Source organism: Brachyistius frenatus, unplaced genomic scaffold, assembly GCF_029030835.1.
Source record: "Brachyistius frenatus isolate BFR_SWC_R1_liver_20210118 unplaced genomic scaffold, ASM2903083v1 Contig_9, whole genome shotgun sequence".
In the NCBI taxonomy this organism is placed as follows: domain Eukaryota; kingdom Metazoa; phylum Chordata; class Actinopteri; family Embiotocidae; genus Brachyistius; species Brachyistius frenatus.
Window position 1 is genome coordinate 262,447 of NW_027210608.1, and position 21,595 is coordinate 284,041.

The 21,595-nt window shown below is 41.8% G+C and overlaps 1 protein-coding gene across 2 annotated transcripts in view; it reads left to right on the plus strand.

Annotated features, from left to right (window-relative positions):
* Positions 1–21,595, plus strand: part of cdh8 (cadherin 8) — a 95,165-nt gene that overhangs the window by 18,380 nt on the left and 55,190 nt on the right. For both annotated transcript variants that reach the window (XM_069690283.1, XM_069690284.1), the window contains exon 3: positions 18,777–19,071. In XM_069690283.1, coding sequence (XP_069546384.1) covers positions 18,777–19,071 — 295 coding nt within the window. The remainder of the gene's footprint in view (positions 1–18,776; positions 19,072–21,595) is intronic.

Genomic DNA, 21,595 nt, shown 5'->3' on the forward strand with positions numbered 1-21,595 from the left:
TTTTCTGGCAGTGGTTGCAACTGTCCTAATAATTATTACTGGTAGTGGAAGCCGCTTGGGCTCACAGCTCAGTGTGTGTGTGTGTGTGTGTGTGTGTGTGTGTGTGTGTGTGTGTGTGTGTGTGTGTGTGTGTGTGTGTGTGTGTGTGTGTGTGTGTGTGTGTGTGTGTGCATACATGACTGGCTGTCTTTTCGTTGCTTCCAATCAAAGCATTTATCTGTCATTAGTACTGTGGCAGTCATGTGATATTAAGTATTTTCTGTTTGTAAAATAAGCTGCATATTCAGACGGTTTTGCTGGATTTTCATCTTTTTTATGGAAATTATTATCTGTTTTAACAAAAGATGTCATGGCAGATGCCAGTTGTGTTGTGCCCTGTGGGCTGTGTGGTGAGGTCTAGGGGGATGACCTTTAGCGTTACGGTGTGAATCCAGTCTTGTGGAGTTACACACTTTGCCTGAGAGAAGAGGCTCCCGCAGTTGGTCTGTGGAACGGCTGTGCGGCTGCACAATTTCCCACCGAGTGTAAATGACAGACAAAAAAAGAAAGGCATGAATGTTTGTTCTTGTGAGAGTGTGCATTTATGAATATGTGTGCGCCTCTTGTTGTCTGTCTGTGTGCGCGCGCGTGTGTGTGTGTGTGTGTGTGTGTGTGTGTGTGTGTGTGTGTGTGTGTGTGTGTGTGTGTGTGTGTGTGTGTGTGTGTGTGTGTGTGTGTGTGTGTGTGTGTGTGTGTGTGAAGCTCAGTCCGGGCCAAGAAGCAATGAGGCCCGGCAGGCCATGCGAGGCGTGGAGGAGGGTGTGTGTGTGACAGTTCAGTGTGAGAAGGGGAAATGGTATGGTGCTAGTGAAGCTAGTCATCCGTCTGCTGTGACACCCAGCGTGCATGGAAGATGTCCCCGGGACTCGGCAAAGGCAGAGAGGAAGTGTGGTCGTGCAGGGGAGTGGGCGGCAGAGTGGAAGTGTCATCCTCTCTGTAAGTGTCACTCTGTCTCGGGTTCCCTGTCTTCTTGTCGCACGTGGCTGCTGTGTCTTTGCTTCGCACTTACTGTTGCTTTCCAAATGTGCGACCACACAAATGCACAAACACTTTTTTTTAACCCGCTGAACCCCGGACTACAGAACAGGCCTTTCAAATACAAAGGTCTGCTTTATATTTAACACCAATTCTTACGGATGAAAGGAAAGTTTAGCGTGTAGCACTCATTTTCGGATATTAGTAGTATAAATGAAACTTGACAAAATCCCCACAAAAGAAAAGAAAGCATTGAAACAGGGATGGATTCACACATGCAGGTGGAGAACCACCACGGACGGTTTTCTCTCTTTCCCTTTGCACGGAAATGGATTAAAAATGCAATATGTGAACCACACACACATATTTTTTTGTCCCGGTGCTGAGCCCAAATCTGTAATGGGGATTTTTGTCTCGCAAAGGACCCAAACAACGCGGCAAAAATGTTCCATTACATTAAGAAAATTGTAACAGTTACAGCCTAATTTATCTCTTTGTGAAGTACACAGGTAAACATGTCTGTTTCATGTTTTCAGTGAAGAGAACTTCTTACAGAGCAAATGTAGAGGAAGTGTTGAAATCAACTCTTGGGAGGCAGTAAACAGTACCCAAAACATGAGGGCCATCCCATCTATTGAAGAATAAATGAAGGCTAACTTATTAGTGAGCACTTTCAGATTTGTTTTTTTCGGCGTTGTTGACAGGGGACACAGATGAGAAACGTGGAGACAGGAGGAGATGGATGATGTGTAGCAAGGGATATGTGGCACTGTGACATTCAAAGATCCTACTTGTGTAAACAAAAGTAGTATACAACTTAAAATTGCTAGATTTTTTTTTTTATTTGTCCCCAGGTCCTAAACAAACAAACAGAAATGCTTACGGTACAAATGGATAGGACGGAGTGTCCTTGTAACAAGGATTACAGAACGACAGTGAAATGACATTCTGAGACTTAATAATAGAATAAGTATAAGTCCAATAATATATTCATAATGTAAAGCTGAACAACATATTCGCATGTCCCCTCTATTGTACAGTTTGGAGATTCATACCGTTTTGCTAGTATGGTTACAGTTTGCAGTGCAGTTTTTGGATGTACAGACAGCCATTACTTCTGATGCTGAAAAAAATATCATAACGATACAATAGACACTACTACGCTGTAAAAATACTCTCTTACCGGTAAAGAACCCACTTTTAACATCACAATGACACTTATCCATGTGCATCATCACTGGCAATAAAATGTAGTAAAATGATCAAACGTGGAAGTACTCACTGTTCAAATAGCCTCTTTCAGAGTGAATTGTGGCAGATAAGCATAAACTGAAAATACTCAAGTACAAATACTAAATACACTGAATTATATTAACCCCGCATTCCGAATCACATGCTATTTCTTTTTACTTTTAGTACGTGCTGCAGCTACCCTCAAAAAATATGTACTGTTGCGTGTATTATGTATACAATTGGGACATATTACTTCATCGTAAAAATGCACCTTGAACTTTGACCCTCTCGGCCTCTGCTGTCCGTAGCGCGACATTTGGAGTAAAAAAGAAAAAGGATACGATTTGGAACGAGTACACTTCCTTTTAATGCCTCTTGTTCTCCTTCTCCAGCTTTATTTTGTGGGCAGAGCATTAGCACCACCAACTGTTTTGGCGACTCAGTCGTCAGGGATTGTGGGTCAGAACAGCCAGAGTAACATGCTGCTCTGCTTACTGTAAAAATACGACCGGACGTAGCAGGACATCCTGGTACTTTTGGCCTACTACACTTAACATACTGTGTATTTGGACATACTAAGTCTTTTTCTGGCATACTAAATAGTATGGTAGTATGGATACTGGAACGCGGGGTAAATTTATCCTCTGAGTAAATGTGCTTTCTTACTTTTCAGTTTGCACTTGTTTGGTCAGTAAAGATCAGCTGGTTTCAGGGTAAATAATTCGCTCTCTTGAAGTCAACATGAAGTCAATTTTGACTTCATGTTGCTGTACCTCCATCCTCTTTCCTGCATTACAAACACAACTTATTAGTGGTGTTTCCTTCAGTATCAAGTCTCTCGCAGGGGTGACCCAGTTGGGAGTGCAAGAAAGACAAAGAGAGATACAGAGACTGAGGGGGGAGACAAAGTTTCTGATATTTTAATGGCTCCTGCTTGCCAAGTGTGGTCACATGAACCTCCAGTGTTCAGACACGGCCTAATCAAAAGCTCCACGTGGTGTGAGTGACAGCATCAAAGTGCATCTGCATACTGGGGGGAATTCTCCCAACTTTCTGATTTCTTCACAATTAAAGTGGGTACGGGAATGGAAATGCACGCTGTGATGATTTCTTCCTCTTCCTTTTTTTGTTTTTATCTCTCCCTCTTTTTTCCTCTTTCCTACCGTAAACAACATGAGAGCATGTCCCATTTGCCTGTTATGTTTGTGTACATTATTTCCCAACCCTCAGGAGGCCCAGAGGAGGAGAGGGAGAATTAAAAAGGGAGACGAAGAGCTGGGGGGAGGAGGGAGGGATGTAGAAAAGACAGCAAGAGAAACACAGCTGAGAGGAAGATGGGGAGAGGCAGGCAAGTCGAGGAGAATGTGAGGGAGCTGCATTTTCGCACCATTACTGTTTGAAGAACATTTTAGCACCCTGAGAAAATATGCTATGTCGAAGATGAAAAAACAAACAAAAAAACACTGCTGCATGAAAACATCTTTCTGTAATATGACAGTGTGACCCACAGCAACAGCAGTTGACCAACACACTGTAAACACAACTTGCATGATTTCCCATCCTAAAAGACATTACACAGTCGCTTGTCTTTGTTCAGTGGCATCCAGCATCCCATCTCTGTCCGTCTTTCCGCTATTGCACATTTTGCTATAAATATTTCAGACACTACAAGCTCATCGTAAAAACAATTTTTGGAGCAGTAGCAAGCAAAAACTCCAGCAGGACAAAATTTATTTGTCAGGTTTATACTTTCTATCTCCACTTCCCTCCCTCCCATTAGCGGATTGGCTGCTCAAGTGCTGTTTCCTATCAAGGGAACTGCAAAACTCTGCATGAGCCAGAATGATGGAAATTACTTTTCTGGCTTCTCTATGTGCCACTCCTATCAGGCCAGGAGTGTATTTCAAATGTAATTGAGTTTGGTGCGTTCACAAAGGCAAAATGGTGTTTTTTTTTTTTGACCAGAGCAATGCACATTATCCTACTTATGGATATGCTGCCAAACCTTCAGCTTGAGTATATTCACCTCTATCCAAAATTCACCTGGAACTTGTTGGCAATGTCATGTGATTGGTTTCGTTTCATACCGGCATCCTTCAGACCTTCCAATCCGCCCGCACCTCTTCTTCCAAAGTGACTCCAAAGCTCCTCCATTTGGCTTTGATGTTTTTAAATGAAAAAACCTAAGGTTGCAACGAGTGTCCTGGCACATGCTCAGAGCATTACACTCGACAGCAGCCTTTGGGAACACACCAAATTCAATTTATTTTCCTGCCATCCTAATGACGGCGATGGGCAGTAAATGCAAAGTTAAACTTTTATTTTTTACGGGCGCTTACAGATTATCCCTGATCCTCTGACGTCCTTTGTCTTTTCATCCACGCCTCCCGACAGTGCAGGTCAATAGGTTTGGCCTCCCCGTTTCTGTGTATGTAAGCATTTTTGCCAGCATCTGGAGCGACTAAATGGATATTGGAAGCTGTTGCCGAAGCCGAAAGAATGTTGGACAATGGTTGAGATTGATGAGTGTTTGGGCGCTTTCCCTGTGACCCCACCGCATCTGGCAGGAACAAAGTCAGGCAGGTGTGACAGCCAGCATCCATCTACTAGTCAGCTGTAATAGGGAGGGGGCATTTGTACAGGGACACACACGCACAGACGCACACCAACACACAGGCTCGTTTTTCTGCACATTTTAGCAAGCAAGGGTGCACACACACATATCTGTTGCACACACACTGAACCAGAGTATGCGCACATTCATTCGGGCACGCACGTACACACACACTGACTCAGACAAAAAAAATAAAAAATAAAAAGCTTTCCTGGCAAGCTTCACTGTGTGTCTTTCCAGGAAGGAGTCATTTTGCAGTGCTGACTTCCTTCAAACGTCTGCGAGCTCTCATGTCTTATTATGGGAGACAAATGGAATGTCGTACTGATGCCGTGTCCCGACTCGTTAGCTCCGGACACGACAGCCATCACAACACATTTCACTTCACTGTTATCCCTTGGTTAAACATGTGAAGCCCTCAGATGGCACACATGGTGGGATTTGACATCAAATCATCTATATACTTCATATGTGGCTGATTTGGAGCTCTCTTAAATAATAGATGTTAGCATGTCAGTATTATTTCTACTTTATTTAAGGTCTCTGACTCGAACTGCATTAGAAATATATGACGTGACTTTTTTTTATGTGACATTATTCATTCATATCTTTAATTTTTTTCTGTAAATGAACATTAAAAAGATGTTTCCTCCATTTGCTTCAGTACCCTCCGATTCGGTGGCATCTGCTCTGAAACTTAACCAATACAATGAATGGAATTTCATTTATGCTTTTCTTTTTTTTAAATAAGTGAAAAATATTATTGAAAAGCAGCAAAAGAAACCGTGCCCTCGTTACTTTGACAAAATAATTCCGTCACCATGTCTCAGTGGAACTACTTTCTACCAAACTGTTCACAGTGTGTCCTGGTGTGTCATAATTCAACCCGGTATCGGGGCAAAATGTGAAATAGACACGCCAGTCCACTGCAGTAACACGTGAAATAGCCACGCTTTGCACTGTCGAGGCGTGAACGTTACACATTTTCCTGTAGTGGATGAAAAACCTACTGCACGCTTAGAGGCATGTGATTTACAGGAAAATAAAACATTTACATGTGATTGGGGTTACTGAATAAGCACATGGTTCAGGTTAGGAGAAAGACTATGGTTGGGCTTTGGAAACATAAAATAACTCAAGAAAAATGTTGTCACTTCCTGGATTCACTTCCTGATGTCCCGCATTGCTGTCTGCCACCAAGACACCTGACATTCATCCTTAGGCCACCAAAAAATGCCATTTGTAGTTAGTGTTACAACTTCCCCTGTTGCGGGATCTTAATCACATGATCCCACGTCATACGACATTGACGTGCGTTTAAGTTTCACGCTTTCAAAACATGTAACTTTCACACTGAGACAGACATTTACATGCGTGTAACTTTCACGCTTACGCAACGTTTAACTTCGCGACTAGAAAGCTCAAAATGCAATTATCTCACTTTTATATGTTACTTTCATGTTGGAACAGTGTGTGCTAGCACTTGATGGAAAGTCATTCACCTAAATTCAGCAAATAAAACACGAATCCGGATAAGTTTATTTTCATATATAAGTATTACGTGATCCTTTCTGAGTACAGGGGCCTGAGTAAAATGGCTTTCCACCTTTTTCTTATGCTCAGGATTAAAAAAAAAAAAAACGTGACAAAAATAATGTTGCAAAGCCTCTGGATGCAGTAAAGGAGGTGAATGCATATGTGTGGGGATGGATTTTAATGTGAAGCCGCTGTAACCGGGAACGTTGTTTCCAGAACTAGATATTGCAGCTGATTTATGTTTCAGCAATAATCACAAACAAAAAAATTATTTAATTTCCAAATCTCAGACAGACATCTGAAATCATATGCAAAAACACCTAAAAACGAACTTCACTGAAATATATTATTACATGTATTAGAGAAAATGGTAGCCTGTTCAATTCAATTGTCCATCTTTTTATTGAGGTCCTGAGCTGTAGCAATCAAATTGTAATCCACCTCTTCATCTTAACCAATTTGCCACACACACACACACACACACACACACACAAATAAAGCAAAATGCAGAAGGCAAGACACACATTTAATTTCAGCCCAGAGGATCCACATTGTCGATGACAGGCTGTCGTACGTTAGTATTCTAAACAGTATTCCTTCTACAAGTCTTTCACTAAAGGGGATCTTTAAAATTCCAAAATGAAGTGCCTGCTACAGTGTAATTATTATATATGCCAATTAGTCTGGCATTGTGCTTGCTTTACACACTGCTAATATACACTGAGGGGGTCATGACTCCAAATTATGTTAATTCAAAGTAACTTCGCCATCTTTCACTTCTTTAAATTTATTTGATCTTTTTTTTTTACACTGAGGTAATTTGGGTGAACAAACCATGTATGAGCTACAAATTATATTAAAAAAAAAAAAATACTTTTACAATGTAGCATCATGGTCTAGATGAGTATTTACCATCATATGAATGAAATCCACTAAAGACCACCAAAGAATCCATAGGTTTTTCTGTGTTTGTGTCTATTGAAAACACAGTAAACAAACCGAAGGCCGCTTTGCCCCCCTGCTTGTCTTCCTCTTCCAAAACGGGCTGGAAATAACTCGGTGAGAGTTGTGTGCTGTATGAGGAGGACGGTGACATTTAAGGAGCAGGGCCTAAATGCAGCGATGCAGGTTCCCTTTGCAGTAAAAGCATCTCTCAGCCGGGTGGTCAACGCCACCATTGTTAGAGTGCCTCACTGCGTCAAGCCCCAGGGTACTAGCTCCATCCAGCTCACCCCACCCCCTCACTCAACCCACCACCACCATCCTCGCCGTCACCATTCCCCTCCCATACCCATTGCTGGCATGGAAAATCCCCTATGAGCCTCTTCTCTGATGTAAATCACAGGTAGGGGAAATGTGAGCCCGGCTGATGCACCGGCACTGTGCCGTGAAATCTCTGTTGACATTACCGACGGGCGATTCCAGAAAAAGACACGGAGCGAGAGCCGCAGAGGTGGAAGAGAGTGATAAAAAGGGAAAGAGAGGGAAAGGGAGCGATATGTGTGGAGACGTGAGCATTTCAGAGAGTCACTTTTGACTTTCTTACTTTTTGACTCACTGTCTTGCCTTTGTCTTCAGGATGATGGACTTAAACTCAGTGGGCTGCACACTTTCTTCCACCGGTCTCTCTTTGTGATCGGGCATCTTGATTTTTTATTTTCTTCTTTGTAGGCTGACACAGAGAAACTACCTTTCTTTTGTCTCATAAAAAAGAAAGCGCTTTTAATTCAGTCGCTGGATCTTACAGCTTGAATACCCCCTAGACCTAACCTGTTTTCCCACTTTTTGTTAGGGAACCTTTTAACAGACAAAGATTGTTATTTTACCAGGACTGGTAGCTTTGTTATGTGATAGCAAGAAGTGCAAAGATGATGATAACTTGGAAATGAAATGAAGCTAACGAGGGAAATGGGTTACGAGAGGCAATTTCCATGCCCACTCCCCCTTCCCAAGCACCGAAGGGGAGAGTAAATGACTTTTACTTTAGTGTGAACATATTTGGCTGTACTTCATCTCAAGTGCAGAATTCCAGGAAATGCCCTGGCATGAATTCTCTTGGTTTTGTGCGATTAGAAAGGTCCAGTTGGAGGCAAATGTTGGCCCCCCGTTAGCCAAAAGATACGACAATGTGAGCGAGAGGGGATGTGTGGATGTGCGGCAGAGGGGAGGCTGGCCGACTTTTGTCTCTGAGTGATGTGGTAACGCACTCGGTGGTTGCTCCGCGTGGGGTGCAGGAAGCAATAAAATGAACGTGTCATCGCTGTTCACCACGTAAGACATCAGAGATGACTGTCTCCTTTCTCTTGTCTACTTTCTCACTGCTCCTTGTTTCTTTGTCCTCCCTCTCTCCCTCCCCTGCCCACTCTCTCTCTATGAAACATGTATAGTGGCATCATGACACACAGAAGGAGTGCTTGTGCTTGTAGCTGTCGTCCACTCCAAGGTGATCTGACATCTTAAAGCGATGCTCTGTGCAATTGCACATTCACTCAGACAAGCGTGTTGACGCTGCTGCCGAGCCAAAGGACCCCACCAACCTCCCCCCCACCCCCCCCCCTCTCCCCTCCCTCTCCCTTACCAGTCTGAAGCTGGCTGCCAAGTGCTTCCGCGAAGAGGATGGCTTAATTGTTTCTGCCACAGCCATGCCTCTTCTTCATTTTTCTCTCTTTCCTTCGTAATCCCAGGGATGGGAAAATGGAGCTGTTATTTGCATGTCTAATGATACTCAATATCATAGGCCTCTCAAAGGAGAAGGCACAGATGATTATTAATACATCCAATGAAGCCCTCGTTTATACTGCCTTTTGTTCTTAGGTCTGAACAAATACTGCTTTCCAATACCTCTATTCCAGAGAGAGATGTGTTGGCTTTGAATATGGCAAAAAAAAAAGACGGCCGATAAGTGCAAAGCCTTTGTCTCTCTTTGTAAGTTTGATTGCTGGCATACATTCTTGATGCACAAAAGAGATACTCAGTCGAAAATAATGTTGCTTAGATATTGATTGTACTGGAGATGAGATCAGTACTTTTATTCTTCTGTGTTTTACACATACAGGTCATTCTTTTTTTTTTTTTTTAATTTTTTGAGGGGGGTGTATAAAACCAAAAACCTGTTCTCACCTGGTGGAGGAGACTGCAGCATTTAAAGATTTGACTGATCACCTGCATTCATGGTACGTTAACACTTGAGAAAATAATGTTATAGCCTGCAGTGCAGGTTTAACAAACAGCCCACGGTAGAGGTTTGCTATAAGACAAACAAAAGTGCTTAGCCAGAGCTGTCAGAGCCCATTAGTCAAGCCTCCATACCGAAAACGTATTGTATACGGTACCTGCAGGACTTTTTAACTCCAGCAATGCATGCTTTCCAGCAGTGGCAGCTGGCATTGAAACTGACTAATTTGCAAGACTTCTCAGGTTGAGAACAATGACTCTGACAGCTCGAACAGGCACTGTGAAGCACATCTGCATTTTTCTGCCCCAAAAAAGTGCTCCGACTCTGCGTGCCTTCCAATTATGGAAATTTGAGTGTCTCTCTCTCTCTCTCTCTCTCTCTCTCTCTCTCTCTCTCTCTCTCTCTCTCTCTCTATATATATATATATATATATATATATATATATATATATATATATATAATAAATCTTGAAACATGCAGATTGGAGTGTAAGGAAAATCTGAATCAATTATTATTGCACACTGCAGATTTATGCACTCATTTTATTTACATTTTTAATAACATTATATATTTTCTTAACTCTTTACAGATTCACAATAGAGTAATGTAACCTAAAATCTCACTGTGGAATGGGCTTTGTTCTCAATCTCCATCAAGACCAGTATTTATTTTTAGAGTGTATTATTTGTGCTTTTAGGGTGTGTTGAGGTTTTCTTTACACCCTCCTCTTGACTTAAAAAAATCCAACACCCTTCCCACACCATGTTCAAATAATGAAATGTGTTAACAACTTTATACAACTTTTTAAAGTATGTCCCCTAATCTAAACCTCAAGATCATAGTTGAACTTTAGTATGCACCATCATAGACCTTCATAACACAGAGACAGTGTTCATAAATAGTTCATAAAGTGCACCTTTATGAACCATGGAGCAACTGAATTAAACTCTTTTTGTAATATAATTCTATAGGAAACCTAAAGTTTGGGTTTATAGAAGCTGGGATTCTGCTTTCCTGCTTTCCTGTGCTAAACACAAGCTCCAACACCTCCACCATGAAACTCAGCAGGTGGCGTGTGTTGTTTGTGACATGTAACAAGATCACAGGATCGCATGTTTGACAGATGAGTTTGTGATCCTCATCCGCATCAACACTCATTTACTCGCTTGTTAAACTACGAGCAAAAAAACAACAACAAGAAACCAAGAAAAAAGACTGCGAAAGAATGGGGGTGGAGTGGAGGGGAGGGAGGGTGAGGGGGGAAGCAAAATGTTGAAATATGAATTACAAACCCGAGCAGCACCATCTGGACCAAGAAAACACATCATAGTGGAGAGCCGGCACATTGAATTAGACTTGCTACGGGATCCATCTGCACCTCGTGAAATCAATCTCATTCCTTGATTTGATTAGGTCAGCCGCACAGAAGAAAGAGAAAACTGTTGTGCTCCTTGATTAAGCTTGTTTTGTTTAGCGCCCCTCCACATCCACCCACCTTCGGCATGCTGTGTATACCGATGAGTTTGGGGCCCACAGGTAGGGTAATGATAGTAGTCGAGGTTAATGCTAAAAAATCTCCCTCTATTTAACACGCAGCATGCGCACCGCAGCCCCCGTTACCCGAGCTCATTTACACTTTTTCACGGCTCTGTCTCTTTATTGTTCACAATATTTCTTTTGTTTTGTTTTTTTAATGTTTGTTTTGCTAAATCACAGACTTGAGACCTAATTCTGGCTGCACAGCTCGTCAGAGGACACATGTGGAGATGCCACGAATTGGACAAATACGTTACATTAGAAGTCTTTTTGTTTTTTACATTTACTTTTGTTTTCTGGTGTTGAGGGTTGCATCAAGCTGATTGTTTGTTACTCTCTCCTTCTAACAACAGGGTTTAATGAACAGGTGGTAAAATATCTGTCCTGAAGATTGCTCCTATACAACAGGTCATTCTCGAAGTGAGAGCCGATATAGCTGACTGGGTGGGTGCGTTAATGCAGAATTGTTTTTATTTTCCCGTTTTCCACTCTCTCTCTGCGCTGACACGTCACCTCCGATGATTAAAACGCATCCTCCCATGTATCCACACCCACAAACAAAAGGCTTTTCATGGATGGCTGAATTTAATTGTGTTGCCCTCTTGTACTAAAGGTAGTTGCTTTGACTTTGACTTATTCACCAAAACCAATAAAGCGCACAGTTGCAATGAATGCAACATATGTGCCATTTCTCAAAGTGCAGGGATGGACACGGAACACATTAGCTCTGATTGACCTTGGTACAGGTTGCACACAAATCCAGTACAAATTGTCTCTTTTTTTTTTTGTCCCATTAATTCATGGTTGTCCGAGGGGAAAAAAAAAAAAAAAAAGAAATAAAGAAAACAGGTGATAGCTTGCCAATGATTAGTTATCTGTCCAGTAAAAGGAAAATACAAAAACAAGGTGTGTGTGTGTGTGTGTGTGTGTGTGTGTGTGTGTGTGTGTGTGTGTGTGTGTGTGTGTGTGTGTGTGTGTGTGTGTGTGTTTGTAAAAGGTATAACACTGGGAGCCTCTGTACTGATTGTAATTACTGTACCTTTTCTGAGAGGAGATGGCTTCAATTACAAACCATCAACTTTTCCTATGTGTGGGTCATGACACCATCTCTTTCACATTGTCTCAATAAACCGAGAGTGTCTGCAGTAATACTAAATGAACAGGGAAACATGTAAGGCACTCTTTCCTCTTTTTGACCTCCGTGAATACTGTGTTTGACCTGAGAGAAGCAATATTGATTATTGTTCTATTGCCACAGATGCTCACACATCCCTGTGGCTTTAATCCCATTAAGGCCAGTGCAAGAGAACAACAATACCCCTAAAAAAACCTTAAAAATAAGGAAAGTAATGTGAAACAAATGATCTATAGTTGTTCACTACAGACTTAAAAATGTATGAAACGTATAGCAATTAAGTAACACCTTTGAGTTTTGCCTCATTTCTGGAATGAAATATTGTGGATCTGACAATATATCAGGCTTTAATATTTCCATTTGAAACGTTTCATTTCCAATGTGCCAGCACCACGGCTGTTCACTATATGGTTTCCTCCAATAAAGTATGTTGCAGTTCACACCAGAAGGGAACTTTTCTGTCCAATTTGATAAACCGCTACGTGCTATGAGACAGACTGGAGGGAAAATGTTCCCAAGAATAGCTAAGTGTATCATATATCATGCATCGCGCCATCTGTTCCGTACATTCAAAATGTTATTGCAATATTTAGAATTACAGATTATTCATGTAGGTGTAATTAACAGAGTCGAAATCCAACAAATGGGAGGAAGCTACAATTAATTCCCAGACATGTTTGAGGAGAATCTATCTGGAGTAACTATTTAGGCTTCAGCTGCCTGAGGGTGTACAGATGGAAAAAAAGGAAAAGCTCTAATTTTATCAGTTTTAGCAATGAGTCACCCCCTATTGATCTCTCATTGCAATATGAGGCCCTGTTAAGTGAAGCCTTTGGATGTTTTCTATTAGACTGCATTGACCACATGAGGAGAACTGGGCCATAATAACTGACTGCGCTGAATAGAAAAAGGTCAACATCTGGTTGCTACAAAATGCGCTATGTAAACTAGTCCACACAGCGCATTGGCCTTGGGGTTCCCATACATTTTACATAACAACATGCAATCTACTCCATATTTAATGCCTAACATGACATTTTCCACCAGTATGATTGCCTGGTCTGTTCGTGCAATCTCAAACGAGCCCACACCAGGATGGAACTAAGCATGACATTTAGAGTCAACACACTGATGCATTATACAGCACCTTTTAATGCCGCTCTCTGCCTTTGCCAGTTCGCCACATTAAAATGTGCTCAAATGCTGTATATTATTATAATTATCATTGGTGGAAGATGACTAAGTACTACTGTACAATTTACTGGTATGAGATACTGTACTGCTTTCTGCTTCCTTATACCTCTAGTCCTTTACATTTATTTTGGAAATATAGTGCTTTTTGGACGTATTTTCAGTTTACAAGAGTACAAGATTTTAGAATACAATGGATTGTTCAAACATCTTCTTCTCAGATGGTTTCATTTGAACAACTGTGCAATGCCAAAAAAATAAAATGATCCAATATTTACAAAAATAGCTGAATAAAAAAAAAATGTATTGAAATATTTTTTTTAGTAGTAAGTGAATATAATGCAGACAACTATTATTGTACTTAAGCATAATTCGTAAAAATATAGTTTTGTAGAAATCAGAATTATTTTGGAGGGGCCTGACCCGTGCTTTGGAAACCAGAGGACTAAACTACCTGACTATCTACAGTATACACCGACATCAGGACAGCGGAAACTCTGTACGTCTTCCGCCGCAAACTAAAAACACACCTCTTCAGACTTTACCTTGAATGGTAGAACTTTAGTAGAACTTAAAATGGCACTTACTGATAGAACTTTGTAGTTTGGCTTTCTTGAAGAAATTGTATTTTCTTGATTCTTGTTGTTCTGGGTTTTGTACTCTCATGGTTGAAATGCACTTATTGTAAGTCGCTTTGGATAAAAGCGTCAGCTAAATGAAATATAATGTAATGTAATGTAATCTGGGTACTTCCTCCACCACTGATAGTAAACACAGTTCTGGATAGAATTCTGCAACAGAAGCCATCTCTGACCCTTACCAATGACTAACAGAGGTAGAATTCGGGAAAAGCAGTCGGACGCTCTGTGTACAGTCTGTTCCAGCAGACAGTAGCTGACAAGCTGCATCACAGTGACAGCATCTCCTCCCTCTCGCTCCTCGCTTCAGTCCCCCTCTCCTTCTACAGTCCTGCTGGTACATACATGGGAGGAGCACACGTCCTGTCTCCCATTTTGCCCCGACAAGGAGCAAAATCATTAGTTTCCTCTATAGGGCTACACTTAAGGACGAGGAACCCCGGCCCAAGGCAGGGGCAGCGGTGTGTGTGTGTGTGTGGAGGGGGGGGGGGATTATGTGGGAGTAGTATCTGTAGAATCCTCCTCATTAGGACACAGTGATTGTTCAAGTGATTGTCGTAAAAGCTCATCTTCAACAGGGACTGACATATTTCCTCCTCCGCTGACAGGGTAAGCAGTGCCATGCAGCCCCTGATTGGGAGTTGTGGTCGGCAAATAAAGGTGTGCACATGTGTGTGTGTCTGTCTGCGCTGGCTGAGAGCCCTGCAAAATACTGCCATAGGGGAATTTCTTTAGTCAACCAAGGCTTTCTTCATCAGTCTGAACTGCAGCTTCTAAACACACATTATGGATGTCTGTCTTTTTCCACAGTGAGAGTACAGCAGCCACGGCAACAGCTGTAATAACTTTCCCAGCCTGAATACACACGCTGTACCCTCTGACAGCATTATTTCTTATTTGTGGCAGAGTCTGTTTACATCCATACAATAATGCAATCGCTGCTTACTTTGGTTACAAGTAGAATGAAACCACGCACGACAGCTGTCGAACATTTCAGCACGATTCGAGATGTTGAAAGGTTTTGACTTTGCAGCCAGGTGAGACAGACTGCCCGCTAACGTCTCTTCTAATATTGTTACCAGTCAAATGTAGAATCAACACGGGCACTACTGCAGTCTGTGTGATGTGGGATTTACTGTACTGGTGTTTTGTGACTCCAGTGTGCATTGTAGCACATAATCATCAGGACCACAGCACATTGTTACCCATTATCAGCTTGTTTCCTGAATGCCACAGTCAACGTCACTGATTGTTGGTCGTGTTTTAGTTGCCCAGGCAACTCAGTTAATGACAGAGACCTGTCAGTAATTGCACTCTTTGATGACCATTTGTGCACTCCAGAGCCAAGGCTGTCTACGAAGTGGGCGACCAGGACATTCGGAGGACACATTAGTGTTGGGAACCGTAACTGCTTACAGCCAGCTCACCTCAACTTGCGGGGACTTTATAATTAAAGTGGCAGCTTCTGGAAATATGAAAACTGAACGTGTGAGTTTTCTTTTTCAAAAGAAAGAACACATTGTGCCTTTTCTGTAAAAGAGAGGATTTACTTATCCACGTATTTTTTCTTAGTTGGCAGCTATAGTGTAGCATTGAGACGCCGATACAATGATGTAACCTAATTATAAAGTCAAACTGTTCACAAGCAGACAAATCAAACCTCTAAATCAGACGATCCTCACACTCTTCTGCTATGATCTGTACTAGGTTTAAAGGACCAGTGTGTACCAATATTCATACTTCTGCTTTTGTTCGTGTAAAATAATCCAAAACTAAGAATCCTTGTGTTTCTGTTATCTTAGAATGACCCTTTCATATCTACGTCTATCTATATTATGTATAGTTTCTCCTACAGGCTTGGAAGAGGGGGTTGAAGTGAAGGGTATTCAGTTGGTTGTTGTCTGCAACCCCTATACTAGATTATATTAAACCCTACACACTGCTCCTTTAAGAGCTGTACCTTCAAGCGGGATTTGATCGATACTTCGACAGGCAATCGTGGTATAATTCATGAACGTGTGATATGTAATCACGAAGCATTGAAGTCAGGGGCATTTTCAACGTTTTATTCTTGAATGAGGGTCATTGTGTTGGACTTTGCACCCAAACTTTCCAGAGATACGGCACTCTAAAATGGCCGTCTGGTTCGCGATTAGGTGATTGTTGTATCTGTGCTCAGTATATGACTCCCCCTTTGATTTTGTATTTTGTATTAACACATAGTGTGTGTAAAATATTCACGAAAAACCTACTTCATTAGCATGGCTTTAATTGAAAATGTTTAATCCCTTTTATTTTGTATTGTCATTTATCCATTTAATTACTCTCACTTTTATTATTTTGATAAAAAAAACAGTCTTCACCGTTTATTTGCACTAATATGTATACAATGTGTTTTAAAGTATGATTTATGAATTGATTGATTAATAGAGGGTGAAACAGTCTAACAGAGGCCCTATATCGTCATAGCTCTATCAATTTAATATAATAATTCATACATACATTTATATTTGTAGAGCTTCAATATTCTAACCTCAAGTGTTAGCTTCTTAAGGGACATTTAACTGCATCCTACATGACAGGTCAGGAGGAAGACCATGAGATACAGTCAAAAGCTCTGAAAAAGTATGAGTGTTTCCAAAAGCAGGACTCAGTCTACATGCTCAACACATATTCAAATAATAATAACACTCTAATACGAAAGTAAAAATGCACCAACCTGGTACAGGCATCTGTCTTGACCTTGGCAAGAGAAGGTGACACCATTTTCCGTTCACTTACTCACTTGTTCTGGATGGGGATGAGGACTTTATTCCACAGTCCTCATCAGCAGATTGCGTTTTCTCTTGTGCCTTGGAACTGTAAATGTACAAACTTCCCACAACTCTCAGCACATCTACAACTTTTCAGCCATGATTGACTTAAATGTTGGGATTAACAGCTCATTTCTAGTGGCAGGTTTTGGCGTGAACAGACAGATTTCTACGAGACTTAAGCATTACGGTGCATACATTAGTACATGGGTGACCTGACTTGACACTGCTGGTGCCAAGTGAAGAAGTAATGTGTCAGTTCTCAGCACACCAGGATTAAATCCTCGATGCTTGGCTAAAAATATGCATGATATATGAATCAAGCAAAACTTATATGCAAGCTAAAGTAGACCATTTGCCCCCCTTTGTGGGCAGCACAGACATGCGGTCATATGTACCGAGCTGCAGGCATTACACTACAGAAGTCACACGTGGGATAAAAAAAATTAATAAGATGACAGATCGTCATTAATTTGAGCTCATTTAAAGAGTTTCTCAGCGTGCAGGATGTTGCGAGGCATTTGTGTTAATGAGCTACATCATTCATGTGAAATGATGGCACAATTAGGAAAACAAAAGTGCAAGGTGTGACAATTTAAGCGAATGTGCTTTGTCAGTGTCTGCAAACAACACCTCGGAGACAGTATATGCATAAAAGTCAGCGTATGAAAACATTGCGGGGGGTTCTGGATGTCGGGTTTTTTCACCAAAGATTTCTATGTAGCTATTCTGCACCTTAACCGCACTCCCACAGGAATCACTGCTGAAACACTGCGGCAGGAAATGAAATTAAAGCTGCTGAATACAGATGTTTTGATGCATGCTTGTGTGCTCGTTTGTGTGTGTTTTTGAGAGGCATGTATGTTTATGAAAATACAAACTGAAAAGGCTGCCAGCCGTGCCCCAGCGACACTGAACGTTGTTGAATTTGTAAATGTTGCCTCTCTCCTCCCCTCTGAAAGTCACTCACCTCGGGGATCAAGAGGCTTATATGAAAGGTGACTTACAGTAGAGGAAGCGCTCTGCCTGTTTATGTGAATAAAAAGCAAAGTTCTTTGCCTCCGTCATGTCAAAACCTCAGTGTTTCTCTTTCTCTCTGACCTCTTTCTTTCCACTCCATTGTATCTCCCGCCCTTCCAATTTACCTTTTTAACATGAAAGAGCAGAAGGATTTGCTCGTTCCTCTATCCGCAGATGTTTGAACAGCCTTATGTGGCATTGTCAGACTCATTAGTTATACTCAGCCCGTGTGGCGAGTGGGATCCAACCACTCAGCCTTGCACGTAATGCAGCTTTAGTGAACTAATGAAACTGTAATTACAAAAATAATGAGTAACACGCAGTATTGTCCAGTAACTTTGGGGCTAGTTATTTGTGAGCATGAATCATCGTGTGCAGTTTCCTCTTTAATTTTTTATGGATTTTTCTATTCTTGCCGTGTTATAGAATGCACATTCAAAGCACATTCAGTTTCTTCATTCTGTGAATTTCTGACTACAGGGAGCAATAGACCCCACAACTTGTGTTTGTATGATGTATTTGTGATGTATAACGAGGAACAATGTAGGCTAAGGTCCATTTCCTGTGCTACTTATAAAGTTATTGTCCCCAGCGGGCCTCATTTAGCAAAGTGTAGGCTATGTAGAGCCACGTTTAGTATCTGTGCTACACTAGTTTCCACAAAGCACAGGAACAACAGCAGCAAATTATGGACATACTGTACACTTATCTGCATTTACATGATGAGAACTTCTCGAATCTGCTGAGCACATCAAGTTGCATTCATTAAAACACCCCGTCTGTGTTTACACAGTGGATCAAACCGAGGACTCTGCTGCACCTTTTTTGTTTTTGTTTTAACTGCATCTCTTGTTTTTTCTTGTGATTGCAGCTACACACAGACTTGGATGTGGGCGGCAAGAACATCAAGTACGTCCTGGCAGGTGAAGGGGCCGGCACCATCTTCGCCATTAACGAGTTAACAGGTGACATCCACGCCATGAAGAGGCTGGACCGCGAGGAGAAGGCCGAGTACACGCTAACAGCCCAGGTCGTTAATGCCGATACGGACGAGCCTTTGGAGCCGCCGTCCGAGTTCATCATCAAAGTCCAGGACATAAACGACAATCCACCGCAGTTTATCGAAGGCCCGTACCGTGCGTCTGTTCCAGAAATGTCTGCTGTTGGTAAGTCACCATAGACAGACCTCATTTCTGCTCTCTGCCTCACACAGCAGCCTAATCAGTGTGTGAGATTTCTGAGACGGCTGATCTCTAATGGGCTATTGCATGAAAATAATGAGTGAATAAGAACAAGAGGAAATGAGTACGCCTATTTACATGCTTGCCTGCTATGAGTATTTTTTTGGCAAATGAAAATACAAGAATGATAAATCAAATCAAATCACTAAGACTTCACTCAGCGCTCAGCGCTGCAAATGAACAACGGGCGTCCGTGTCAGCGTACGCTTAGTGGTAGACTGTCTACAAATAGCCCACTCCCAAACAACTAACAATATACAAAACACCAGCCATTGCATTGTAAAAGTATAAACAACTCACCACATCAGTAAAGAATTAAATGTTACACTAAACTTCCACACACAATCCTGCAGACGCTGAAAAAGCACCACCGGCACATTTCAGACATGCTGCAGCAGCATCAGCAGCTGGAGATGCAGCACTCACCCTTCTAGCATGCATAAAATTAAAAAAAAAAAAAAAATGCTATTCTCCACTTTGTATAGGTCAGGGGCCACACTGTCTTATGATGTAAACCATTTGGGAATATGTGGAATTTGTACTGCATTTATTTAAAAAAAATTCTGTGCGCAGTCAGTTTTGTGGTGTAAGCCGGTCATCACTGCATAAATATTTATGGGGCGATTACACAGTGTAATATTTGATAGACGACAAAAACTGCAGAGAGGGAAGTGGGAGTGGGATCCACTGTGGATTACCTTGTGTTGTATTGTATCAGAGGCATTTGGAATTGGTTGTCTGACTTCTTTTTCCCTTTTCTTACACAACAGTGTTAGTGTAACAGACCTCACTGAAGAAGAGTCTGTACATGGAGGCTTTTTAATTCCTGGTTTACACTCAAACTAGAAGTTAAGCTTGACTCCACTGACTGATGCTGATTCCCATGTCATCCTTCAAGCCTGCCAAAAAGTTGTACAAAAGCCACTGAAAACACTTTCCTTTGCACTGTATGCTAATATATTCATACATTCTCATTCAAATTCCATTCATGCAGTTAAATTACCACCGCGTGATGATAATGTATATCTCATCTGGGATTCGTGGAGGCCTCTAAGTGGATTGTTACACTGTGTTTTTTTCTTCGGGGGAGCCTCACCACTGACCCTAGAGCAGCAGGAGTCTTGTAGAAAAATGTTTCCATCAGTAGCAGGACGGAGATCAGAGTGTGTTTTTATGCTGTTTTGACATTGGAGGAGTTCAACAAGGGTGCTGGGGTCTTTTGTTGGGCGGTATGCGCTTGTTCTTGTGTTTCCTCATCGAGTTTCCGCTTGTTACCTGTCACGAAGCTGACATAACATGCTAGGGCAGATGGGGTTAGGTATGTAATGGAATCTGTTTGGTAAATCCCATCTGTAGGATGCGGCCTTTATGTCGGTTTCTTCGAGGCATCGCTGATTTAGCGTCAGCTTCTCGTGACGATTGTGGCTGATTCTTATTAGCTGCTGCGGCGGTGGCGAAGGAGCCAAAAGGAACAAAACACAATGCAAACGTATCCATGTAAACACAGAATAACAGTGAAGTCTTCTTGTCTGAACTCTGTTACTTGATCCCCGCTGCCTACTTCTTTGGATCTCAGTTGAAATGTACTGCTCTCTAAGGGTTTTATCACTGCAATGCAGGGACAACCATCGTGATGGGGTACAGAGCAAAGTGGTAGTTGACAGCACTCTGTGATTTGCCAGTGGGAATAATGCATAAGAAATGGAAATCGGCATCTCTTTGTTGATTGTTGTTCCCTTTTGTCACTACTGATTAATTAAACATTCACGAACGCTCAGTTGTTTCTCATGAAAGGCTTTTTCTTCCAGCAACCAGTTTTCCTCTTGTTAAGTTTTCATGTGCTGCGACATTATGGGAAGAATTAGACACTCTGGACAAACAAACAATAAGTCATTCATCTTTCTCGCCTCGTATTCATAAATCACCGGCTTTCTTTACGGCGGTGTTTCATCTTCATGACGCTGAAATGAGACTTTGCGAAGGACTCAGTGGATTACAGGAAGTGCGTTGAGCAGTGGATAACTAATAAAGTCTACAGGAAAGAGAGCAGAAAATAAACAGATGACGGTTTGCTGCATATGAGCAAATCTCCGCAGCGACATGAGGCAGGGAAATGTAATTATGGCACATGCTAAAAGATGCAGCATTACGTCTGGTATTGGGTTCAGACAATGCTGAGCGTGCTGATGTATTTCTGCTTGGCGTGGACCCACCTCCGTCGAATAATCAAAACTCTAATCCAGACCGTAACAGCCTGCTTCTCCTGACGATGTTATCCACTTACGGAGCTTGTCAGTTCCACTCCAGACTTCATCAATGTCTTAGCAGCTCCTCGCTTATCAATTGTGTATCCACACGGTATCAGAGAGACCAGGGACAAATATCAGCACCCGCCTTTTATCTGTCAAGGACTGTAGCTAGATAGAAAAACCCCCTCATTGAATGTCAC